General features: G+C 46.7%; 1 protein-coding gene across 5 annotated transcripts in view; it reads left to right on the top strand.

Moving 5' to 3' along the window:
* LOC144951730 (cingulin-like protein 1) overlaps positions 1-25,622 on the top strand; it is a 116,836-nt gene that overhangs the window by 11,729 nt on the left and 79,485 nt on the right. For all 5 annotated transcript variants that reach the window (XM_078882076.1, XM_078882083.1, XM_078882102.1 and 2 more), the window contains exon 2: positions 23,247-24,545. In XM_078882076.1, the coding sequence (XP_078738202.1) occupies positions 23,259-24,545 (1,287 nt within the window). In that variant the 5' untranslated portion in view covers positions 23,247-23,258. The remainder of the gene's footprint in view (positions 1-23,246; positions 24,546-25,622) is intronic.

Genomic DNA, 25,622 nt, shown 5'->3' with positions numbered 1-25,622 from the left:
CCACTCTTGTTCACCTCTTCACTTGATAATTTTGATCCCGAACTGCCTTAAGTAGCTGTCCGAGGTACACGGTCCTCTGCTGTGTCTTCCACTTGTCCCGTTCACAGATGCATCCACTTGTTTAGCGAACTCGCTGCATCTGACCGTTTGTTTTAAACTATCTTTCTCCTGGATCCGAGTTTTTGCAGCCTTTGTTTTCCCGCTCGTATCAATGTGTGCTGGATGACTGTTTAACTTGAACCACACTGTAACATTCCTCCTTTTCAATGGGCATTCGTAGGAATTCAGCGTGTGGCTGTACATGTTTACGTGAGTGGCCAGGGGGGGGGACAGGAGTCGCTCTGCAGTGAAGGCAGCAAAGAGGAACGGAGCGACTGGCCCATCGAGGTGAAACTTGCGCAGCGACTGCATGGATCTAACGATTCGTGGATTAATTCATTAAAATTGGTTGTTTTGGTCTCGTAACATTATTTATGAATTGCATTTGTCGCGTGAGGTGTGGTCATGGGAACCGTCATGGATTCCACATGCACCACAACTGCAATAAAATTAATAATTTCCACTTATAATGTGCCCGCAGCACCGTATTTTCTCACTCTGGAAGAGAGAGAATGACTCTGGCGTGAGGAGGAACCACACATGTATGTATAAAGTGTTATTGGCCAATTAGTGTGTGTTTACATATGGGAGCAAACTGGAGCGCCGGGAGAAACGCCACGTGCAGAGGGGCCAACACTCTGTCCCATACAGATGGAACAGGTGAAGTCCGTATTTGCTGTACTGCTTTCTGACTAGCCAGGCTATGGCACCTTCATGCTCGAAAATGCCATTGTTGCGAGCCACCAACGCTCGCCTCCACAGTGCTGTATTGCAGGCGTGCACCACCGCCTGGCTAAAATTAATCATGACCCATTATTGTGACAATTTATAAAATTGTGGTTTGGGGGGGGGGTGACATCAAGGCCGTAGCCATGGAGTCAACATTTGGGGGGGACCAAATCTTCCAGGGTGTCTGGGGGTCCCAACCCAGAAAAATATCTAAATTTGAAAACTCATTTCCTGCCTAAAATATATATTATAGTTACGGCCTTGGGTGACATATTACATCCCCCGCAGTGGTTTTGGGAGTGGAGGAAATCGAGGAAGAGTATAGAATGTTGAAGTCACGGAGGTGTGACTGGGAGAGGTTTGTGAGTAATCTTGATTATTTCTGCAGCAATAGGTGACCCCGTAGATTATGCAAGCAGATGGCCATGGGGGCAGTGAGCACTCCAGCTCCTACCCAGAGTAAGGTCCTGTACACCTGGGAATGATCGTGGCAGCAAAGTGTTGCTTAATGTTTCATTGCATTTTTGCAGCTGCGTCGGCCTTCTGAGTTACCAAGTTACCTCGCTCATTGTAGTAAGATGAACGTGCACGTGTAGGAATTGTACCGGTGCTAAGACCGGGGCTGTACTGTAAATGAGATGACGCATATCAACTGGATTTGGCAGACAAGAGCTCTTGAACCGGTTGCCTTGCATGCAACACTCGAAATGTTGCGAACACTTTTCAAGCTTTAAAAAACAATCCCATAAAAATGCCGAGCATTCCTGAAGGCCTATAAAACAGCTCAGCTGTACAGGTGTTGTGGTGACCTCGGCGGCCAACACTAAACAAAGGTTAATACATTTATTTAAGCAATGTGAACAACGTTTCAGTCCCTTGTTCTTACCAGTTTGTGTGAGCGTTTTAAAATGTATCGTCAAACCAGCTGTGGCAGTGAATAAACTAACATTAATTCAAATGGAGGTAATACGATAATGAGAAGTTATTATTTTGTTAAAAACCATGACCGAAAACACTTAAATAAAACTGACTCAAAACTAAATATGATGCTTAAGGCCACAAGGCAACCTCACAGGCAAGATCGGGACCTTACTGCGGCTGCTCCTAGGGTTTTCTCTTTCTTTGCTGCCTTCACCGGGCATCTGGTGCCTCTTGAGTCTTTGGGCATTTCCAAAGACTCTTCAGGGTTCCTTCCACAATGTCGGCGTTCATTTTCCTTGGGCACCTGGTGTCAATCGGCGGCTCTTTAACGCATCAGTTGTGAAGCTATTGGCGTCTCTGAAGTAACGATAGTGCCTATACCTACGTGACTTTATCGAAAGAACCAAAGAGTATGGATCCCTGCAGTCACGAAAACTTCAAATCTATATTGATAGTGCCTCCTCGTGTGCGCAATCGAGCCGATAGTGCACGCAATGAATCGTTGCCCAGTACATTGGGGTGAGTGAGAGCATGCGCTCGAATCGACGGTGGTAGTGTTCTCGACTGTTTTTGTAAAGCAAATGCAAGGAGTTATTTATAAATAAATACCTAAAGCTTATTTACGAAAGCAATTTTATTTGTGGGCGGGTCCAACTGCACATGATTGACTGCCGCTTGATGGAGCAGGTGTTTACATTTTAGAGGCTGGCTCGTCTGAGGACGGTCTCCGCTGTTAAATGGATGTTAGAGACTTGCCATTTGTAGATAGAGGCAATTTAATTTAAACTAAAATATGCTTTGGAATTTAAAGCTTTCGTGACTGCAGGGATTCATCTTCTTGGTTTTTTCGGTAAAGTCACGTAGAAGGGAAATAATAAGTGAATAAAAATAAAACATAATAAAACATGTATTTTATTATGCTTTGGAAGTTAATAAACACGACTATCAGCCCTCGAATTTCCCTACAACCGGTATAGTCTAGGTCGAACTAAGTTTATGAAGTCATTTGACCCATCTTGCAAAGTAATGGGCAGTGAATTAATTTGTAATACGCAAGGTTTCATGCTTTGATTGAAACAATATTTACCACATTTTAAAAAATGTTGCTTCACGTACACGACAACTGTTGTTAAAAAAAATATAATATGGCACTGAATAAAACTCGACAGGATCAAACGGTACATGTTCAATATAGTCTTCCATAACATGAATGCGCATGCTCCAACCTATCCCTCAAGCGGTGTGATGGCAAAATCACAAGACTGGCCTAAAAATGCTAAGAATATAATTGGTGACATTTCACGCAGTGGACCTTCTTCACAGCACCAACAACAGAGGCGAGAGAGTTCACCAAATAATATAACCAGCTAATTTGTTTGCTTTCGATGGCAACGTTCACGAATGACTGCAGTGTTGTTTACCGATTGCTCCTGCACTCACGTTTCAGGAGATGCAATGAGCCCGTTCGCCGTTTGCGAATCATGTGCCACGACGACTCTAGGTGTCGTCACCAACGTAGGTGACTCGAGGGCCAGGTCTGTAAAGTGTTGACGTTGAACATCCACCCCATCGGACTCCGCAGTCGATCAAAGCGTTCACGGAAAGTTTGCACTATGCGTGTTTTTTAAAACAAATCAATGATGCTAAATTTTGCTACAGTTCTGAATATCACGAGGTAGCGAGATTATACATCCGCAACAAAAGACAAAACAGTTGACAGAAATTAATAGCGAAAAGATGTGGGTTAACGTAATACACAAACTCGTTAGTTTTATACGTAGGCTTTCACAACCACTATAGTTAATAATTAGTTTGTTTGGGATAGGTCGTATAGGTAGAGTGTAATTTTTCTTTTTACAACCCACCACCCTACAGAGCCAAATTCATGGAGTTGTCACGGGGGCAAATATGTCATTTGATTTGGTTTATCAGAACATTGGAATGTTGAAAAGCAAGCAACATTTTTGACAATCAAAGAAAATCTTGATTTTCAACATTCCTTTGGTTTTCTGAAAAACCAGATTGGTTGACATAATTGCCCATGACCTGACAATTTGATTAGATTGGCTCTGCCAGGTGGGGGAGGGTTATAGTGAAAACAATACTCACCATACCTGCACGACTTAGCCCCCCAAAAATTATAATGAATCGTAAAAAGGCAATTCTGTGCACAAGTAAATACTATGTTAGAACATTAACTGTTACCCACCCCTTGGAAATTCCACATTTTAAAATTGTAGCAGAGTGAAAAGTGCTCTCCAATAATCATGAGCTACAAATCGCAGTGCTGTGACATTATACGCTTGCTGCATCTTGGCCAAGGCCAATCAGCTGATGGAACAAGTCTTCACCGAAAGAGACTTGTTTGTGTTTATTATGTATGACCCACAATTCGAGGCAGTAAATAATACATTCCGTACAATGTTGCTGGATTGCACTGGATGGGCTCCATCGTTTGCACAGAAGGCTATTGGCCTATAACATAAGCACACCCAGTCATACTGATGAGACATCATACTGATGAGACATCTGTACACGTTTATACAGATTCCACAACTCCCCTGTGAAAGAGATCTTCTCAATGGGCTCTTAATTGATTGCAAGTTACTGGTATAATTGTAATTGTCCTATTGACAGCCTAACCATTATCTGCCGCAGCTGATGTTAGCGGGGATTATTTTACTTAACATTGATTTATTTTTTGTGTAATAATTTAGGTTTCCCATTTGATGCAGCAGCTGGACTTTATTTGTTATGTTTGTATTATTTTGGGGACCCAGGTCGTCTCTTTAGTTGTTTACCTGCTTAAAAAAACTTTACATGGCTACCTTGTGAGCACCGCTGTGGCAGAGGTACCCCGTCGGAATGGGTGCGTAGTGTCGTTTGGATTGGCCAACCAGCTGCAGGCGTGGTGCCAGTTGTTTGTAGACCCCTACCTGGCTGGAGGCATGGGATTCGAGCCACCTGGGCTCTGGAGTGTTCTGCCGTGTGGAAAGACGAGCCCGTGCCCACTGCGTGCGCGCTCGTTAGCCGGTGTCGGAGCATCGTGTTACTGTGCATATCTGATGAACACCGCGTGGAATTGCGGTGGGTATAGGGTGTGCCATTGTAAGTCTGCTGTTCGCTGTGCAAATCCTCCCCATGCCACCCGATGCCTACTAATGTGTCAGAACGTTTACCGAGTAGTGGGAAATGGCCCATTCATCTGCACAGCAGGATGCAGCGCACTGCTGCATCTGTGGAGAGAAAGGCCCTATGGAAGAGGCGTTGGCAGTGCTTCTGAGTTGTCTTCCTGCGTTGTTGACCATGTGACACTTGAGGCTGTGCCCTTTGTGGGAAGTTTCAGAAGATAGGTTTTCAGTTGACGATTTAGATGGTAAAATAAAGTTACATATTTGTCAATTGGAATGAGTTTGCAGGAAATCAATATCTTTAATAAAACACTTATCGGATAGGGACGTTTGTTAAAATCACTGAAAGAGAATAAGATTTAATTTTCCAATGGAATAATATTTTCATCACCATTTGAGCCAATTTTGATTTAATTTGAGTGTACCGAGTCATTGAACAAAAAATGCTTCAGCACTTGTGTCTGCTGGTGAGAGACAGCCCTGCTATCCTATGGGACGTAGTATTAGACAGTGGTTCACTCGATACGCTGTGAACCTGTCGATCTGAGTTTGATTCCTGGCCATGATATCTGAACTGTCCTTCCCTCCCACCCCACCATCTCATGCTGACCAGCGTGGTGAAGGATGGTCAAATAAACGCCCATGGCTGACAAGGCTTGGGGGGAGGCCTTAATCCTGCAGTGGATTGGCGAAGGGCTGTAAAAGTTTACTTTATTTGACAGCTGCTGGATGTACATTACCTGCTAGCATGGCTTAGAAAACATGGTCATTAACAAAACTAGAAAACAAAAAACTGAACGGTGCACAATTGTAGCATGGATAGACGCATGCTTGTAATTACATTGAGAGAAAGAGGTTATACATGGATTAGAGAAGTTAATAACATTGTCCCAAACTATTAATTAAAGTACTTGGGCAGGACACGTCACTAGAAGTGATGACGGACGGTGGTCAAGAATAACAACGTAGCGTATGGTGCGTGTCCAACAGCACGTCTACCTAGGAGATGGAGCGATGGGATCAGTTCGTGCGCAGGTGCTGGATGGATCGTTGCATCTCAGGATCATATGAGTTTGCACCAGCTTGGGGAAGCCTTCATCCATCAGTGGATTGATCGTGGCTGATGATGAATAAACTAGTCAAGCGTGCAAGTGTCCCGTCTGTGATTCTGGGAACATGTTCGCTCTCTGTGTGCTGGAATGAAAAATGAAAACCCATTTGGTGTGTGCCAGCCACACAGCATGGCCGGGGTCTGCCCTGCATGCTAAGTTTTTTCGCGGAAATGCTCAGTGACAACATTGTGCGTATTCTTGGCAGCTCACTCGACCTGCAACCGGGAATGATATTTTACGCCTCTAAGGAACGAAACAGGTAGACTTCTCCACAAATCTGGCTGTCGACTCATGAAGCTAGTTGTAATTACTGGCGAAACGTCGTACTCAGATTGTAAATGTTGTGGCTTGGTTCTCCAACACACCGGCGTGCTGTACGAGGGACGAATTGGCCACGTTCTGTTTACGTGACAACCCTTACTAGTTGGCTGTGTCGGGTGGTGGTGGGTTTAACGACACATTTATATATTTACGCGATCTAACCCAAAAAACCTTTACTATGGGGAATACCGTATTAGCTGTCTTTGCCGTGATCGCAAATTCCATGTTCGGTGGGTACAGACTTAAAAAATATTAGATAGTACCTCGTTGTGGGATGTGAATCAGCTTGAATGCATTGCAACCATAGACGCATTGCTTCATGAAAGCGTTAATCTAGACAAAACTCATAACGTCATAAGCTTGTATATGCTTTCATGCTTTATCATACAGCAACTGATTCATTGTACATTTATCAATAGTAACTTTAACATGCAGCAGCCACATCTATAGCACTTTGTAGTGACGGCAGATTAATTATTTTCACAGCAGATTTAACCCATGGCAACTTGCTCCCGGGAGACATTGATACGTAAAACCTCTGATCAAAGCAATCTTAGCTCTTAGCAACTTTGACTTATGTGTAGATTTAACCTGGATCAGCCTTCATGTGGAAATGCTCAAAGGTTTTAGCAGCTTTTGAGCAGATTTGATCCATAGCAGCCTCAAGCATCTTAACGAGAAATTTCGATTTAAAGCTTTCGTGACTGCAGGGATTTATCTTCTTGGTTCTTTCGGTAAAGTCACGTAGAAGGGAAATAAAATAATAATAAAAATAAAACATAATAAAATACAAATATTTTATTATGCTTTATTATAAAATACAAATATTTTATAATGTTTTATTTTATTATTTTATTATTTCCCTTCTACGTGACTTTACCGAAAGAACCAAGAAGACATCTTAACGAGATCACAATTGAAACATTCCACGAGGTCTCCACGCTCCGGACGAGTGCTGCTGCTGCTCCTGCTGTTGGCACATCTCCACCGCCTGTCCATGCTGAGAGATCCTCGTGGCGCAAGGTGGAGCCGGACTCTCAAGAACTCGACCACCCTTGGCTCCCGATGGCTTCGGTCAAACCTTGCCCAGGGAGATGTCCCCGCGTCCGGCTAGCCTCGCTGAGCTGCGAAAGCCCGGCTCGCTGTTCTATTTGGAGCCACGCAGAGCCACGCAGAGGCACACAGAGCCCACACGTGGCCATTCCCACGGCGGTCTGGACGAGTCATCGCACAGCCGGTGACGCCCGTGACTAATTGAACTGTTGCTATGTCTTGTAAGTTGTTCACAATATTGTTCCTTTTTAAGTTGTATTCAACTAAGCTTAAAATATGATTGTTTTATTTCGATTTAAAGCTTTCGTGACTGCAGGGATTCATATTCTTGGTTCTTTCGGTAAAGTCATGTAGAAGGGGAAAACAATTTAAAAAAATGTTTTATTTTTATTATTTTATTGTTTTTCCCTTCTAAAAATAAAAAATATTTTTATTATTGTATTGTTTTTCCGTTCTACGTGACTTTACCGAAAGAACCAAGAATATTGTTTTAGTTACCAGCTAATTTTTCAGTTCAAATAAACCATAACTATCACTTATTTTTAGCAGCTCTTTAATAGCACTGTTAGTGTCCTTAGATAATAGCAGCTTTAACTCATAGCACGATGATTCCACAGCAAATTACAACCTTTACACAATTTAAGTAGCTTCTGTAATTCAGCTTAACCCACTGCTGCTTATGAGTGGCTTTCGCCATTAACACATCCGAGAAGCGGCTTTTGGCTACCCATTGAAAAAAAGACGATCACTACGTAGCACGCTTTCACATGTGCTTCTGCGGCCGTCTGGAACGCTCTACCTTCCGACTAATTTCTTTGAAACTGCTTTCTGTGTTTATTTTTTTTATCCTTCCCCCAGACCTCTGATTAGCGCGGTTGGTTACGTACGGTGCTCGCAGCAACAAAATCAAGGTAGCCTGGCAGGTTGGTGTGGGTCCCCAATTGTCAAATAATCTTAATAATGACGTTCAATGTAGGTCGTATATTTGTTGAGTCTTGGAGTCAAATGTGCATTTGCGTTGAATCCTGATAATATTTAACGTTGGTTTTGTTCAGAGAGCTCGTGGCAGCCCATGGCCCCGGGACGTACCAGTCGAGCCGGTATCTCAGAACACTTCTCTACCAATGCCCGTGTGTGATGTGCGCTCTCTCGCACACGCAACGTGCGCATAGCGTAATCGAGAGCACTCGCAGTTGCGCTCCCTACTGAGATGCACACAAACCCTACGCCGTATTAGGCAATGCCGCCAAGAGACATGGTCTCTCCCTCGGCAAATAAAACAACGAAAAGCACATGATACCTGTGTGGCGTAAGCTGGCGGTTGCGGCGGGAGCCTGTTTGACTGTGGTATTCAATATTGGAACAAAAAGTCTTAAGAGTTGTATTAAAATAGCATACATTGTGTGTGTGTAAATATGTCGTGTACTGAGCAAACCGGTTAAATACCAAACCCAACCAGCCTTGACAAACGGGTTCGGCAGAAATGAGTAAGGTAAGGTAAACCCACAATACTGGTAGGAACCTCCTGGTTACACCAGCCCACAGGGGATTATTGTGTCCGTCCGTCGTGCAGGGAGGGGCTGGGTGAGGAGGGAGGGGCTGGGTGGGGAGGGGCTGGTTGGGGAGGGGAGGGGCGCTGGGGAGGGGCTAGGAGGGTGGAGAGGGGCTGGGTGAGGAGGGTGGGGAGGGGCTGGGTGGGGAGGGGCTGGGTGAGGAGGGTGGGGAGGGTGGGGCTGGGTCTGGGGTGGGAGGGGTGGGGCTGGGTGGGGAGGGGCTGGTCACCCCGTGGTGCCCTTATAAAACTCAACGTTTAACCTACTCACGCCGGCTTGTACTCGCCCTCCCAGTCGGACATATTTGCGGAATACACCACGCCGCCGTTGACCCTGGCCATTAACCGAGCAACCCAACGTTCCTACCAGCTCCCTCCGCAGGAATGTGTTTTACCCCACCACTCGCTACCTGCCAATTTTCCATTGTACTGCTGTACGAACAGAGAAGAGAGGGTGTTAAAGACACGTGTCCCCATTGCTTTAACTGCCATGCCAGGAGATGGAATCGAACCAGCAACCTCTGGATGACATGGCCAATGTGCTAACTGTTACAGCACGGCAGTGACGCTTTGTTTCTCAGAAAGTTACTCGTTTTATGTTTATTACTAATTCCTCATTTGGAATGTACAGAGCAATCATCGCCTGCTGCGAAAACTTGGCAGGACCCTCCTGCAAAAGAGTCATGAGACTCGGTGAAGCTTTCCTGGGTAAACAAACATAATAAAAGATAATTTAACTCTACTTGACATTTCTATATCTGTGACACTGGGGTTTTCAGTCCCCAGCCATCTGGGACACCCTCTTCATGTTGCCGACTTTTCACGTTGTGGTCTTGCTTGGTGTGGTTTGAACCGACCACTTCAAAATTTCCTGTCAAGCGTGGGCGTGACTTTGACCTTGTGTGGTTCATCCTCAACCAACTGGAACTGACCTGGGTAGAGACGTGAAAAGTTTGGTCTGTTGGTTATACAGTAATGCAGTGGGAAAATGCTACTGCTAAATCGTTCCAATATGTTTAAAACCTTTCCTTAAATGCAATGAAAACAGGGACATGTGGCCGGTTGGATAATGATAATAATGCGTCACACCGTGAGCCAACAAGCATGAGGTCCTGGGTCGGTAGGCCTCACTGCAGCCATCACAGCCACCCCGCACACTGCCAGCGCATGTATGATGTACCCCAGTGCTTGTATGCATGTGCCGGCTGGATAGGGGCATCGTGGGACCACGAAGCAACTCGGGGAGGCTTTTATCCAGCATAGGATTGATCACAGCCCTTGATCGTTATTGTGTTTGGCCCAGTCTATGAATCTAAGAGAGTTGCCTCTGATTTCAAGACAGCCACTTGAAATGGCTGGAATCGGCATGCTCCGATTAGCACGGTTGGCTACGTACAGTGCGAAAGAAGTTCAACATACATGCTGAATCCTAGGACCTCCCTTGCCGGTATCAAAATATAAGAATAGGTTTTACCCTTTTGGGCAATGAAACAGGTGTTAAGATGTTAAAACACCAAGCTGAAACCTTTTGCTAGAAATCATGTCTGCATTAACCATGCAAAAAAAAACATGCTCTGATAGAAAATGCATTGTCTTTGAAACTGATTGGTCCACACCAGAGACAGATTTCTTTAGAGCCTAGTCTCAAACAGTGTTAGACTATCAGAGCATTTTTTTGTACACATTCGCCCCAAGTATATGTGGTTAATGCAGACAATTCCTTGCAAAAGGTTTCAGCTTGGTGTGTTAATATCTTAACACCTGTTTTATTGCCAGAAAGGGCAAACCCTATTCTTATAACATACATGCTGCCAGGCATGTTACACCAGGTTGCACTCGGTCTCAGAGAGCGTGTGGCACGCTGCATCCGTTACATGGCCAGCGGCACAGGAGCTGCGCTCGCTTGCTGGGACCTCACTCCTTGACTGCTTTGACTGCCATGGGCCGCCCTTCCTCGTAGGCCACAGCAGAACGGAGTTGCTCGGGTGAGCTGTGGCAGGCCTTGGAGCTCTCTCACAGCAGGATTGTGCGCGGGTGAGGTCATGCCAATAGGCCACGCATTGCATGCTATTTGATACCAATGCCTATGAATTTCCATGGGACAGGTTAGAAGAAATTTTTTTCTTATTTTGTATATGATACCTTTCAGTAGATAAGCCTCTCCTGACAGCTAAAGCAAATAAAAGAATGACTGACCCGTGAGTATGTGAGGAATGCAGGCTTGGTTCATGGTGCCCCGTGGGTGTGGGTAATGGTTGCTTAGCGAGTGGCGTTAATTGAACAATTGTCGTTTCCAGAGTGTTGGTAGGTTGTGGACTACGTGGGTGTTCAGGTGTTGTGGCCAACATCAGTAACAATTATGTAATTCATAATCAACGTTTTTGGGTTAGATGGCGTTATTTATAAATGTGTCGTAACCCTCTACCACCCGACACGGCCAATCAGTAAAACATGTGTCACGTTGACAAAAGACAAATAGTTCACTACTTTAGCCCACCGCTGTGTTGAAGAGTGAATCCATAATATTGAATCCACAACATTTGTAAATGTTGTGGATTCACTCTTCAACACACCGGTGAGCTAAAATGTGAACTATTTGGCTTTTGTCAACGTGAAAGCCTACGTGTTAAACAATTATGTAAACCGGTCCTGGGCCTTCCCTAGGTTGACTCAGCCTCAACTGAGTACCTGGTGCGATGTGTAAACATCGCTGCTCGGGAGACATAGGCGGCCGGGCATGGTGTTGTGCACTTGTATTTGGAGTGTAGAAGTGATTCATACTGATGTGCAGTGCAAGGCAGGTGACCCGGGCTGTCATCCTCTCCATGCACACCGTGGTAATTGGTGTCCAAACCTGGCTTTGGGGAGTTTCCTCTCGGCCAACCCAGACTAAATTAGTAATATTTAAAAATACTTATTTTTAAACAAGCTTTAATGAAATGTACCGTACTCGTAATGGCAAAACTCCACGACTGCAGGAAGTGTCCCCGAAGCTTGCCATAACGTAAGGGGCCGTGGTGATTTACAGCCAACGTCAGTTGGGAGTGGACAATTAGACCCAAGACGAAACATAACATATAAAAAAGATTGTTTAAAAATATTTTAAATTTTTTTTTATGATAGAATATAGTATTGTCATCAGTGTGACATAAGTATACCAAGTTTGCAGTCGATACCACATTGGGAAGTGGGTTAAAATTGAGTTTCAAGATTTGAGGATACGACAACAACAACATCAACAACCGAGTGAGTTAAATAAAAGCGTGTAAAAGAGCAGCGTCTCTTTGGGCCTGTCTTCAGCACTATGGAGACATGGCGTCGTCACATCACAGCTTAGTTAACACGCCGCTTCAAAGAGGCGCTTGCTTTAGAGCACAACATCGTAAAACATTTAGCGATTGGAGACAGGTTTGTGTTTGAAAAAGATTAGCATAACCTGCTAGTGCATGCTGTAAATAAATACTGCTGTGTGAACTCAGAGGTGTCTGTTTAAACGAGACACACACCTGCTGTTCTGAATAGTAGCCATAATGCGTTGTCCACGTGCGTTTCTGTTTAATTACGTTTATATTTTGGAGAGTCCTTCTCTGAGCCTGTGTCTCCCGGCACTCAGTAGGTCCGGTTGCCGGTGAAAGAATGGATTCGTCACAGCTGAGCGCGGACTTGGCGTTTTCAGTGTTTGGGTTTGGCATGGGGTCGACTCCATCTGAGTTTTGTGAAGTGTTTCCCAGGGTCGAATAGGCTCCTCCCCTCTCGAGCTTGAGAAATTCAGCTCACTTAATGGACTTAATGTACTTGCTGATGGTAACGGGTGTTTCTCTACACGTATGGAAACGCAACGCATCGAAGGAGGGAGAGTGGTGATGTCCCCCGGTGTCTCACGGCGCGTGGGCACGGAGTGAGTGCACGGGGCACGAGTGGCAGCAGGACCCGGAGGGGGGCGGCAGCGTTCGCCTTTGGCCGTGTTGCAGCTGTGAGGCAAGGGCTGAACGATTAATCGGTTTAAAATCGAAATCGCAATTTGAAACAATGCGATTAGCAAATCGCAAAGGCTGCGATTTTTTTGCGATTTGACAAGTCCTATTACTTATTGGAATTGTTTCATTGTTTTATTATTATAACTTTATTTAACTTAACCATTGTTCTATGTTTGATTGTTCTATTTCATCATGGGACCTCCTTTGCCAGTACCAATGACGCCTTTTGGCGTCCTCTGGTCTAACACCGTTTTGAGACTAAAGAAAGCTGTCTCTGGTGCGGACCAATCAGTTTCAAAGTCAATGCATTTTTTATCAGAGTATCTTTTTTGTTTGCATTCTGACCACAGGTATTGTGGTTAATGCAGACATGATTCCTTGTAAAAGGTTTCAGTTTGGTGTCTTAACATCTTAACACCTGTTTTGTTGCTAGTAAAAAGGGGAAAACCTATTCTCATGTTTTATTTCAATTAGAACAGTTTAATAAATGCATGTTGGAAGCAATTCATATCTTTTAAGTTCTCATCCTTGCATTAGAATATATAGAGCAGTTCGTATGTTGATGGAATCACGTGGTAATGCTCCATCACATGTTTTAAATCTATCACACAGTGAACTGAAGCTTAACTTAACAAAAATGTAATCGCAAATCAAATCGCAATCGCAATATCTGTCAGAAAAATCGCAATTAGATATTTTCCCCAAATCGTTCAGCCCTCTTGTGAGCTGGTCTGTCGCTGTAGGAATTCAACCAACAGAAACCAAAGTCTCTGCGGCTTGGAGCCGTGCTTTCAGGAGGGAGTAGTCTGTGTGTCACGCTTCTAACAATGGCACATGGAGGTTGACGTGGCACTATCTGCATGTTTACGCATCACTGGACCCGTGATTCGGTGTGTGAATCATAGTCTTTGAGAATGGTTGTAGTTCTTGCACTGGATGTCTGTTTATAAACGTGGTGACGTTTAAATTGGTCTCGGGCTGACGTTTAAATTGTTTTTCTGCTGCCATAGCAACATTCAATATCGCAGGCTTTTATGGTATCCTACAAAAATGTCACCTAAAATGTTTTAATTTTTTTAGCCTGTAGAATATTCACTTGCTGCTTGGTTCTTTTCACGTATTAAAGTTGTTATTTTCACAATGTATATCCCAATCTCGCTTATCAAATCAATGCAACGAAACGTCCTTCCAGAACGCGCTCCCATTGTCCCAGGGAGTGGCATTTAAAGATGACACCACGGAGCTAATGATGGAGTCCAGTAAAATCTGTTGCCTATTCAACACTGGACTGCACTTTCTTGGCAGCAGCAAGTACACATTTTAGCCCTCGTAGCTGGGCTAGGTGGAATCAAGTAGAAATTAAATATACGTCGTATTTTTATGCAGTGGTTGTTACGTACTGAGACCGTACAATTGTTTAATCTTGAATCTGTTTTAGTTATGCGTGGGTTTCTGGATCTGAACTCAGGTTGTTAGCCCTGCTGGCTTAGTGAACCCTCACAGGATTATCGCTGAGACCTCTCTTCCACCGCTGTTTTCATCGGCCGCAATACGATGGCAATGCAATGAAATCCTGGAATGAAAACGAACCCTGAAAATCACTTGGTGTTGCCGTCAAAAGTCAAACCTGCTTTTCTCAATAACAGTGAATCATTTGTATACATTAACGCGGGGCCCCCAAACCTGATTTACGAGTTTTTTGGAATGGGGGCAGCAGATTGTGAATGCTGGCGCATACATTCCCAAGGCATTAGCGATGCACCACGCATTTCACCAGGAGCCAGGTTCCCTGAATGGAAGCAGGTGAAGCAGCTCTGGAATGCATGACCAGGCCCGAGTGCCTTGAGCAGGCACTGAAAAGATTGCGCAATGAATTGATCCACTATTACGTCACCAGTCACACCCCCCCCCTCCTCCAACATGGGATTCCAAAGCCTTGAGCAGTATTATTTTTTTTGCTGGTTAATTGCCTCCGAATGATATCTGCGTGTGGATTAATTTTCAAGAGGCTTGGAAATCCATCCAGATGTATGAACCGTGAATCGGGGACAGATGGCCCCATTTGTGAAGTGCCTTCATGCCTCTCCGTGCTGCTCTGTCTGTCCTCTCGCGCATGGGGAGTGGTGGTGTAGCGGTTAGCGCTACGCTGCACTACGAACCTGGTGACCCGGGTTCGATTCCCGCTCGCGGCAACAACCAGTGACGATTATCTGAACCGGTCCTGGGCCTCCCCTAGGTCGACTCAGCCTCAAATGAGTACCCGGTGCGATGTGTAAACATCGCCGCTAGGGAGACAAAGGCGGCCGGGCGTGGTGTTGGCCACCTGCCCCCTCGTGTGCCGTGCCGGCCTTCATAGGTGCTCGCTAACAGCACTTGCCCCTACAGTCTGTTAAGGCTATATGGGCGATATTTGTCTTTGTACTCTCACGCGGGGGTGCTTACCTGCAGGGTACATACGTTCATCCGTGTTGCCTTACCGTATTGTCTTTCAGATGAGACCTGGGGTTCTCTTAATCATGTGGACACTTATATTATCTTAAGAGCAGACTAGAGTAACCGTGGTGTCCTGGATACAACTCTTTGTTACTGGTAATGCCCTCCCCATATGTCAAACGTTAAGATTAGTTTTCTCGAATGATTACGTGCACATTCATGTCGCTGGAATGATGAGATTGTCCACAGGCGCATGGCTCTCCTCGCCGCACTTGACTCTCGTTTTGTACTGGCCCAGCGGTTTGAATCTGTGGCTGAGGCACCTGCAGTGAAGATGCAGTTGGGCAGAGGCTGCGACGACTCCGAGTTGGGCTCGGAGCATCTTGCTTTGCCTGCGCTGCCTGACAGACAGACGTCCAGTCGCGCATCCCACCCGCTCACAAAAATCGTCCCCGCGGGACCCACCCACGCTGCCTGCTGGTTGCTGGATTGCCGACATGCATCGCCAACAACCCATATAGTTTTGGTTCGTAATTATAATACCCAATAAATACGTCACGTGCGTGTGATAGAACAGGGTGTCAAATTCTCATTTGAGACCCGTTGTACACCGACATGAGTGAATTTAAAACTAAAATTACTTTTTATTTTACCAGATAAGGCCCGCTGAACTCTACATAGCTGTTTTTCAGAATGATAGCTCAACAAAGTGGATTATCAAGAGAAAGTTTATCACAGCCAAATAAATACTCTAAACGCATCTTTATAAATGTTGAGGGAAAAACCGGAGGATCCGGAGAAAAATCCACGTGACCACAGGGAGAACGTGCAAACTCCAAATATTCAACAGGCATCAGGGTCGAGATCGTGCCCACGGCGTCCTGTATACCAGGCGAGGTAGTTTTCTTCTCATCACCGCGGCACCATGTGATGTGAACGCTCGGTCTGACCCGGAGCTTCGCTCGGTAGCCATCGCGACGTCGTGCCGAGGGGCGACGCGCCCCATGCTTCACGGCTGTGATGTTGCTTCGTTTAAAAGCACACCAGAAAGTGACACAACTGACCGATATTTGCTTGAGAGGGTGTATACTAACTAAAGCATACGCTAAACTATGTTTTAACAAAATATCAACATTCATCAACAACACTTGCTTCAAAGTAAAAAGTGTATCATAGGTGATGTTTTGGGCTATGGCCCTTCTTCACAGCACATAGAGAGGCCAGAAAGAGTGGATACGAGTTGGAGGCTTCACTTTACATACCATGGGGCCTGATGAACATCTCCATATATATAAAAGGTAAAGTTGTGATTATGTGTGTCTGTTCAAAATGTGTAGCGTACTTCCGACATGCAACAAACTTGAAATTTGCCATGTGGGTACTTTCCAGACTGTACACCATGCAAAAATGATAAAAAATAGACTTTTATTTTTTTTGGGGGGGGTGGGGGAGCTGAATAATGCGGAAATGTTTTGCACGGCAAATGAGCTGTGACGTCAAATCTGTCATGTGACCCGTGCACGTGGAAGCGTAACGCATTGTAGTGTAGTGGTTAGCGTGCCGCGCTAGGAACCCGGCGACCCGAGTTCGATTCCCGCTCACGGCCACCACCGGTGACGATTATTTGAACCAGTCCTGGGCCTCCCCGAGGTCGACTCGGCCTCAAACGAGTAACTGGTGTGATGTGTGAACATCGCCACTGGGGAGACCAAGGCAGCCGGGCGTGGTGAATCCAAGTCCCGGGCGAAGCCGGGTAGTAAATCTAGTGACATTATTAAAAAAATTCTGATCACTTCCCTCCAGCCAAGGAGAGCAAGGAGTGGGTCTTGGGGGGCGGGGGAGATGTGGTGGTGGGGCCGAGCTCCTTCCTCAAGTGGTGCGGCTTGGGCACGGTTTCTCATGGCCAAGGAAATAGCATTAGAACGGTGCCTTGGGTTTGAACTTGCGCTCTCAGAAGTGCTGGCGTATTAATTGAACACAGCTTTAGCTGTGTGGGCCACCCAACCACCTCGGTAGCTTTTTATTACACGCTTTCTTTTAACTCGCTCTGTCTGTTGTCGTTGTTGTATCCTCAAATCTTGTAACTCAATTTTAACCCACTTCCCAATATGGTATCGACTGCAAACTTGGTATACTTATGTCATACTGATGACAATACTATATTCTATCATAAAATAAATAAAAATAAAATATTTTTTAAACATTCTCTATTGAAATGTTATGTTTCGGTTTGGGTCTAATTGTCCACGGTCAACTGACGTTGGCTGTAATTGGCCATGGTCCCTTACGTTATGGCAAGCTTCGGGGCCACTCCCTGGAGTCGTGGAGTTTTGCCATTCATAGTACATTTCATAAAAGCGTGTTTTTATAAAAGTTATTTTTTTAATATTACTTATTTAATTTGGTAATTTCTCCCGGTGCATTTAAAGCCATGACTGCATTGTGTTTCCCATCCATGCACGAGCACAATGCAACGCTATGTTGGAGCCATGACGAGGGATATGATATCAAAGCCTATGGCCGCGGGGCGGACCACTGGTGTTCAGTGTCTTGCCACACGAGCCCCCCTTTGGCTCGCCGAGCGGTCTTCCGCGCCTTTTGGTGTGCGCCCCCTGCACGACCACTTGGCTGTGCAGCACGGCAGCATCACTGCTTACAAACCGAGCTTTTGCCAAACAAGAAGAAGACAGAAAATTGGACACGAGACGATTATTGTTCAGCTCGGACTATGGATTTCATTAACTATAACGTCAACAACTCTCTGCATACATGTCCAGGAACGTATTTAGGCAGGCTGCACGCATAGCAAGCGGCATTCCAACAATACATTTCTTCAGCTAGCGAGGGAAATGTGGGAAAAGGGCAAGGAAAGGAACAAAAAACGACTAGGGAAAGGTAGACATTTGTGCAGCAAACATAATGGGGCCTGATGAGAATTTATGAAACGCTACAGTAACACCAAAAAATGTACTGCTGTGCATTTAGATAAAATAACCCAACGTGCGAGATCCTCTGCGCCGAGACGAACATTGATGTGGCCGAGGCGGCGATTGTTTCACAGAACTGCTCGACGTGGGCATCACGCAGCATAGATCTGATGCAGGGGTAATGTAGCCAGCATCTAAGTCTAAACGACGATGACGACCTGTGACATATTAGACAGGTCTTAGTCTGTGGGATTCATGCAGTCGAGTTGACTAATGTAGACAAACATTTAGTCAAACACTTAAAGTTAACAGATGGTGTGAGTGGGGGGGGGTGTCCAATACCCCCCCCCCCCCCCCCTATTATAACTTCAGCGAGTCTGAACTCTGTAAATCTTTGTGTACATATCCAGTCTTGCCAATTTACTCCACGTACTGCTGTCTGGTAACGCTATTAGGTGATCCTATTCTGCATCTTCATTCAGACGAGTTAATTTCTTCTCGCCCATGGTCAGGCTCGTTCAGGTCTCTTATCCTATTCATTGTCACGCTGGACGAATTTCGTCCAGTCTTGGTCGTTGTGGACTCAACATTTGGTGAAGAAGAGCCAAATGGCCTCTTCTATTTTCCACCAAAAAATTGGCAGGGAATTTTGAGACATCATGGAGGTCCTCAATCTGCGAGGAAGACGCCAGGCAATGCCAAACAAAGCGCAGATCCAACGCAATCCCATGCAGCCGATGTATTGTGCAAACATTCATAATGGACATCGTGTTCATTTGTGGTTGTAGCAGAGAAAGCAACACATTGCTATAGCACAATACAGAGCTTTGTGTGCAGCGTACGTGGCATTGGTGTGATCACGGGGAGGTGGGAAGACGTATGTGATGGAACGCGGTCATGGAGCGCAGCAAGGAGGAGGATTGTGTGAAGGGAGTGGCACTGAAGGAAAGCCGATGAGGTGCATCGTAGAGAAAAGATACGAAAGAGATGACTCATCCATTCAGTGCAAATGCTTGGGATGAAAGTAAAATTTTCCCAGCTCACTTCCAAAGTTTAAACGCAGATTTCTAATGTGCACGTAAGTGTGGTCGCAGCTGTAAATCGTGTATAGTTTTCCGTGTTGCTAGTTTATTTAGTGGGCATAAAGCGAATGTATTTGTTGTGTTTTCCATAGCTATTAATCCAGGTAAAAAAAAAGTGAACTTGTAAAATAAGTCAAATTGTTAAAATGAAGTTATAATAATATTCAGTGAAGCCCTTTGTCAATCCACTGCTAGATGAACGTATCTCCGTGACGTGTCCATCATGGAGGATGTTTGATAGTGGGGGAGTTGAGGGCTGCATTTGTTCAGATTATGCTCACCACTGATGTTAGCCGTGGCTGTCAATCAAACTGCGGTTGCTGGCTTCATAGTTGATTGCGCTAACCACAAAAAAATATTATCCAAAAACAAAAAAATTACAATACAAGCTTCATTAAAGATTTCCTGGTGACATGAACTTGACTTAAATGAGTCAGCATCGCTAAGACCCTGAGCTTAGGTTGCAGGCTGCCACTCAATGTTAATCCCAGTTTTCACATGACTCTAAGAGAGTCTCTGGTGACACGAGCCACTGCACAAAAATCCCATTGTCAGACTTTTTTTTATCTTGATACGGCAGAGCCCAGCACTGGGGGCGACTCGGTACGTGCCTCTGAATGGACGACCTAATCGCTCATCTGCACACGCTGCGCATGGCGTGGGCTTCCTCCTGGCTGCTCCATGGACCTTCCTTGTATGTGATCTGTGTCACTGTATGTGGCTCTGCTGTTGTACAGGAATCTTGGGAGAAAAAGCGTTCCCTCGGATCTGCCAGCTTATAACAAGATCGGGATACATTCAATGAACAAGTTGAATAAAAATCGAGATTTGAAGTTTTCGTGACTGCAGGGTTCCATACTCTTTGGTTCTTTCGGTAAAGTCACGTAGGTATAAAATAAAATAAATTAAATCACTTAATTTATTTTATACCTACGTGACTTTACCGAAAGAACCAAAAAGTTGAATAAAACACTTAAAGATTGTCCCCTGCACAATGGTAGTGGGGTGTTTGGAGTTTGATTATGGCTGTGTACTCAATCACGATTGTCAAATGTTTGATTGGCAAATATGAATTCTGTGTTGCAAACGAGTGAAAGCCCCCAGTATTTAAACATGTCAAAGACTGTGCACACAACTCTTGCAAGAGCGTAGTACTGAAGCAATGGAAAGCTGCCATTCACCACTGTCTACTATGTTGCTTTATGCAATGAATGGAGTTATTGGTAAGTTGATACACAGCTGAGAGACCAAGGATGTATTCATCAAAGAGGTGTGTTTATCATCTGATAAAAACGTACACTTATCTACATATATGCAATGTATATTTTAAGGAGAGACTTGGATTTCACCTGGACTTGCCGTTCAGTGCTGGAGTAACACAAAGCTGCTTTGTAGCTGGAGACTAGGTTTGAGGCCGGAGTTTTTTCCAAGTGGCGAGTGATTTTATGGCCTCATCCCCATTGGTGAAGAAACATTTTTCGTGTCAATTGCTTTGCAGGGAATGGCACGTGGTGTTTGTCTGCAGCTCCCGCGGTTATTATCTAAGCCCTGTTGGCTTTGGACAGTTGGAATCCATTCTGGAATACAAACTCTGAACGTCATTACTTCCAACCTGCCTACCAGTGAGTGTCCATTCAGACACAGCATGGCGGTACTGCTGCAGCACGGGAGATCCAGGCTGCAATGTTCCCTTTAAGCCGTTCGTGTTGTTTTTCACCATCCTTAACGGGATTAACGTGACATTGTATTTGTTTGAAATCACACCTCGTGATGATTATTGAGGATTTTCAGTGCAGCCTTGCTTGGTATATGTTGCCAAAAATTTGTATTATCATTTTGCGCTCGGGAGGAAACCTGATTGACCCTAGAAAAACTAAATCTGAGCGTGCGTAACACTGCCAGCCTTGCGCAGACGGGCGCTCGTGCCGCTCGCGGGCAGCTCGCCCTGCCCAACGGGGAGGTGTCCAGCATCGTATCTGTGTGACCCCACGACCTGTTGGCATGCGCAATACCTTCTGGGAACGTTCTCATCCGAGCCAAACGTATGTCGTGGCGACGTCACTGAAAAGAGGTGAAGGTGGCTTGACGTGCATTCCGCCTGCAGTGTAGTCCATGTGCAGGAATCAGTGCCTCCCCGGGCCGACTTTGCGCCACTTGGTAGCAAAGTGCTCGTGCAGCTGTGGTTTTGCCTGGGCGCTGCCTCTCCTGTCACGACAAAGGGGAGCCCCGGCTGCCGGCTAGAACCACAGTGGGTGGTGCTCGCCCGCGGTGCTTCTGGAGTGTTTGACGCGAGACCCAGAGGGCGCTGAGGAAACTGGGGGGATCTGGTTTATTCCGCTGATGCTGGGAGATTCAGGTTGTGCTAATACTGCAACGCAACGTGACGTGTCCCGTGATACAGCGATCCATGTCAAAATATTTGTTCCACACATAGTCACAGGTAGCTTCCTTCTTTTGTAAGCAAGTTCAAACATTTGCTATCGTGCACTGTTATGAGCCCAGTTCATCACAAATGCGCACTTATCACACAGTGAGCTCTTTGGAATAACGCCGTTTCAAGTCTTTTGCCAAAGTGGCTCCGACTCACGGACGGATTCCGAACATCTGCCACAGATAAAACTGGTTCCAGGTCACTGGACCGGAGACCCCGGTGACGCTGCACTCGCCGTATCGCCGCACGAGGTTTGCGTGCGGGTCCAGCGGGTTTACCATGCAACCCGCGCAGAGTAAACCTGTAGGTGTCGATGCCAACTCGGCTGCCGCGATGACGACTGTAGTTGGCACAGCAGCAAACTCTGAAATGTGAGACCACGACGTCCTGGCTGAGCTTACCTTGGCCCAGGTCCCCCCTGGGTCGGTGATTGGGCTGCAGCTGCTGAGGCTGCTGCGCTGGGCTGGAGAGGTCTTTACTTTACTATTTTGAGTAACCAAATGTCGTATTATGTACGGCTTAATTTCGATTTAAAGCTTTCGTGACTGCAGGGATTCATCTTCTTGGTTCTTTCGGTAAAGTCACGTAGAATGGAAATAATAAAATAATAAGAAGAAAACATAATAAAATAATTCTCAAGACGTTTCGGCCACAACGCAAGCAGCCGTCCTCAGGTGGAGAACAGGTCTGTCGAGAAGACAGAGTCTGAAGCCTGGGGTGTATCATTCAGACTGTCTTCTCGACAGACCTGTTCTCCACCTGAGGACGGCTGCTTGCGTTGTGGCCGAAACGTCGTGAGAATTATTTTATTATGTTATATTTTTTTTATCTTATTATTTCCATTCTACTTGACTTTACCGAAAGAACCAAGAAGATGTGTACGGCTTGTCCATCCTAAAGTTGAGTCTTCATTACATGCGGGATGCGTCTTTGTCTCAGGTCTCTTGTTGACGTTACACGTTTCCGCTCCGGTTGGAGTTATGCAATGTTAATCGCACACCGCAGTGAATTGCAAGGCAGTGGTAATCGCAAACCACACAGGAGTAATAAACAGGGGTGTTGTGTTGCTGCGTGTGTGTGTGTGAAGAGAACTCCTGTCTTGTTCAGGCGGCCGCAATGTGCGTTCCCTGCCGGTGGGGTCCCGGCTCACAGTAAAGCAGACTCGCTCGCCTGTAGGCTGTGCAACAGCAGAGCCACGCATCCCACCCGGATCGACCGCTCGATACCAACAGCTCGATACCCCTCAAGGAGCCATGTGAACCGTCGAGACTGATTGGACATATGTTGCACGTCTAACTTTGCTGATTTCGGAAACAAAACCAAATTATGCGCACAGCCTGTGTGTGCGTCGTGCAGCCGTGGGCGACCATGCCGAGCCGGGGACAGAGTTCGACTTGGGAGCAGCACCATTACACGCGAGCCTCCTGGGCCCTCCCATAAGTCCCGATGCTTAATGCCTGCATCGCTTGCTTTTTCAGAACGCGGCCACCATGGACCCGGCTCGGCAGGAGGTGGACGCACAGTCTCTGCGCGACTACGGGCTCCAGATTCGCTTCATCGAGGACTTTGCCAACGCGCCGGCTCACAGAGGCGGGGGGAACCCTTTGAGCGAAATGAATTCCTCCTCCTCCTACGGTGTGCAGATCAGCATCCAGGGCATCAAGGGCCAGCCCTTTGTGGTGCTCAACTCGAGCGAGCAGCCCGAGGGCGGCCTGCCGGACCCCCCGAAGCTCACACTGCCGGAGCCAAAAACGAATACCGCCCAGAGCCTCCTGGCCCTCAACTCAAACGGTTCCTCAGTGACCACCGAAGACCCTCTGCGAAAGAAAACTGAGTACACGAGGCCAGAATTCATGCGGGCGCGAGAACAGGCACGATCCACAGCACTGAAGAGTCAGAGTTCAAGCCAGAAGCTGAACTTTCAGAAAAAACCTTGGATCCTTCAGCCGTACAGGCCGGCCGACAAGGCACAATCATGTGTGGATGGGCAAGAGAGGGAGAAAAGTCCAAAAGTCGGGGTGACGCAGCCGGCGGTGACAGGGGAGGCCAACGGTGTGGGAAGCGCGCTTGCAGGTCAAGCCACAAGAGTCATCGACAGCGCCAGTGTGCGGGGCCCCCCATTGCCCGCGGCCGGGAAGACACAGGAGTTGTGGGGAAAGCGGAGCGGCGACAAACCTCCGGTGACGCGGTCGGTGTCGAGCATGAGTGAGGAGTCTGGCAGGGCCGGCAGCGACGTGGACAGCCTCGGGCGCTCCAACGCGAGCTCCGCGTCCTCGCGCTCGCGAGCGTCTCCCGAGCGGCCGCCGCTTCGATCGCCGTCCGAGGACGGCCTCGACGAGCTGCGTGGGGAGAGCGCCAACCGCCACGAGAACCGGCGCTACATCCCGTTCCGCGCGGGCACGGGCCGCGACATCGACTCGGGACACATCCTGTCCATCGAGGAGCTCATCGGGCAGTTCGACGAGGCCAGCGCGGCGGTGCGCGGCCGTCCCCGCAGGCGCACAAAGATCTCGGCCGGCGACCGCGTGCGCTCACGCAGCCTCGAGAACTTCTCGAGCGCTCGGTCTGGCGAGCGGGAGAATCGGACCGAGAGGAGCCGCGTGGAGCTCGACGGCCCGAGGAGCGGCGGGTGGTGGGGGCAGGCGAGCGCGGGCGGTCACGACCCCCTTCTGGAGCCGCACGCGAAGGTGGCCACCGCTGCCGTGACGAGCTCCATGCGGCTTACGCTTGCGTCCCGAGCGGAGGCCACTGGCGGCGGCTCCGTCGGTGCCAAGCAGGTGCGGAGATCACACCACACGTGCACGCGCGCGCTGGGCCAGAGCCTTGCCCTTGTTCACACGTGCGCCATTCTGCTCATCACAGCACCAAACTCATTACCAGCGTTGGGATTTCACACCTCCTCATCCCCTGTACAACGTCTGAGTGCTTCCTAAATCAAATGTGTTGTGTCGTGTTGTTTGACTCTTGTATTTTGTATGTAATTATATATTTCTCCATTTGTTTGGGTAGGTAGGTGAGTTATCATCAGAGCCCAGAATATTAGGGATTTTAAACTAATGTAATGTATTTCGTAATTTTGTCACCTGTGACGGTGTGATTTTGTGAAAAATTGCACAGTGATTGAGGCCTTGCCCAAGTACTTGTGTGCAATATTATTTTCCTGATAGGTAGCAGACAAGTCACATGATCAGAGATGGCTGCTCTTTGTGTTTTGCCCACTGAGGTTGTCAAGACGGTGAGCGCTGTCGCAACTCTGTGAATCGTGGTAACATTACAGGGAGTGGGAACAGCTGTGAATTACCATGAGCATGTTTGTGTGAACAACAGAATTGGCAGGGCCAGTTGATGCTTCAACTCCAGTCAACCTTGCCCACTGTTCAAAAATGAATTGTGTACAAGTCGGAATGAAGAACACAATCGGCGTTCATGGGAATATCTATGGAAACATGACTTTATTCAATCATCCATCACAAGCATGACTTTCAAGAGAGGGTACCAGAAACGTTAACAGAAGACCAGGATTAGTGTTTATTGTGGCGTTTACAAAATACGTGTTATTAAGCATACATCCGAACAAACAAAATAAACCCACAGACCTGGTTACCCTCGTGAAACATCTCTGGTGCAGGTGCGCACAGTAGTATCCTGTGTGGTGTTGCACAGAGTAAACAAAACACGCAAGAGGGGAAAGAGAAAGGGTGAGGAACGTCTTCTCTCAGGTGGAACACTAAGAGACCGAAGATGATCATGGAGAGAGACTGTACCTCGTGGTATTTTCGTCCGTGTGTGCCAGTGCCCCCTGATGCTCATGTAGCTGCACTTTTCCACAGCACATCGCCTCTCCCAGGGAGGGT

This window comes from Lampetra fluviatilis, chromosome 3 (assembly GCF_964198595.1).
Source record: "Lampetra fluviatilis chromosome 3, kcLamFluv1.1, whole genome shotgun sequence".
Taxonomy (NCBI): domain Eukaryota; kingdom Metazoa; phylum Chordata; class Hyperoartia; order Petromyzontiformes; family Petromyzontidae; genus Lampetra; species Lampetra fluviatilis.
Note: the sequence above shows the minus strand (reverse complement) of the source record. Positions and strands in the feature narration are given on the sequence as shown.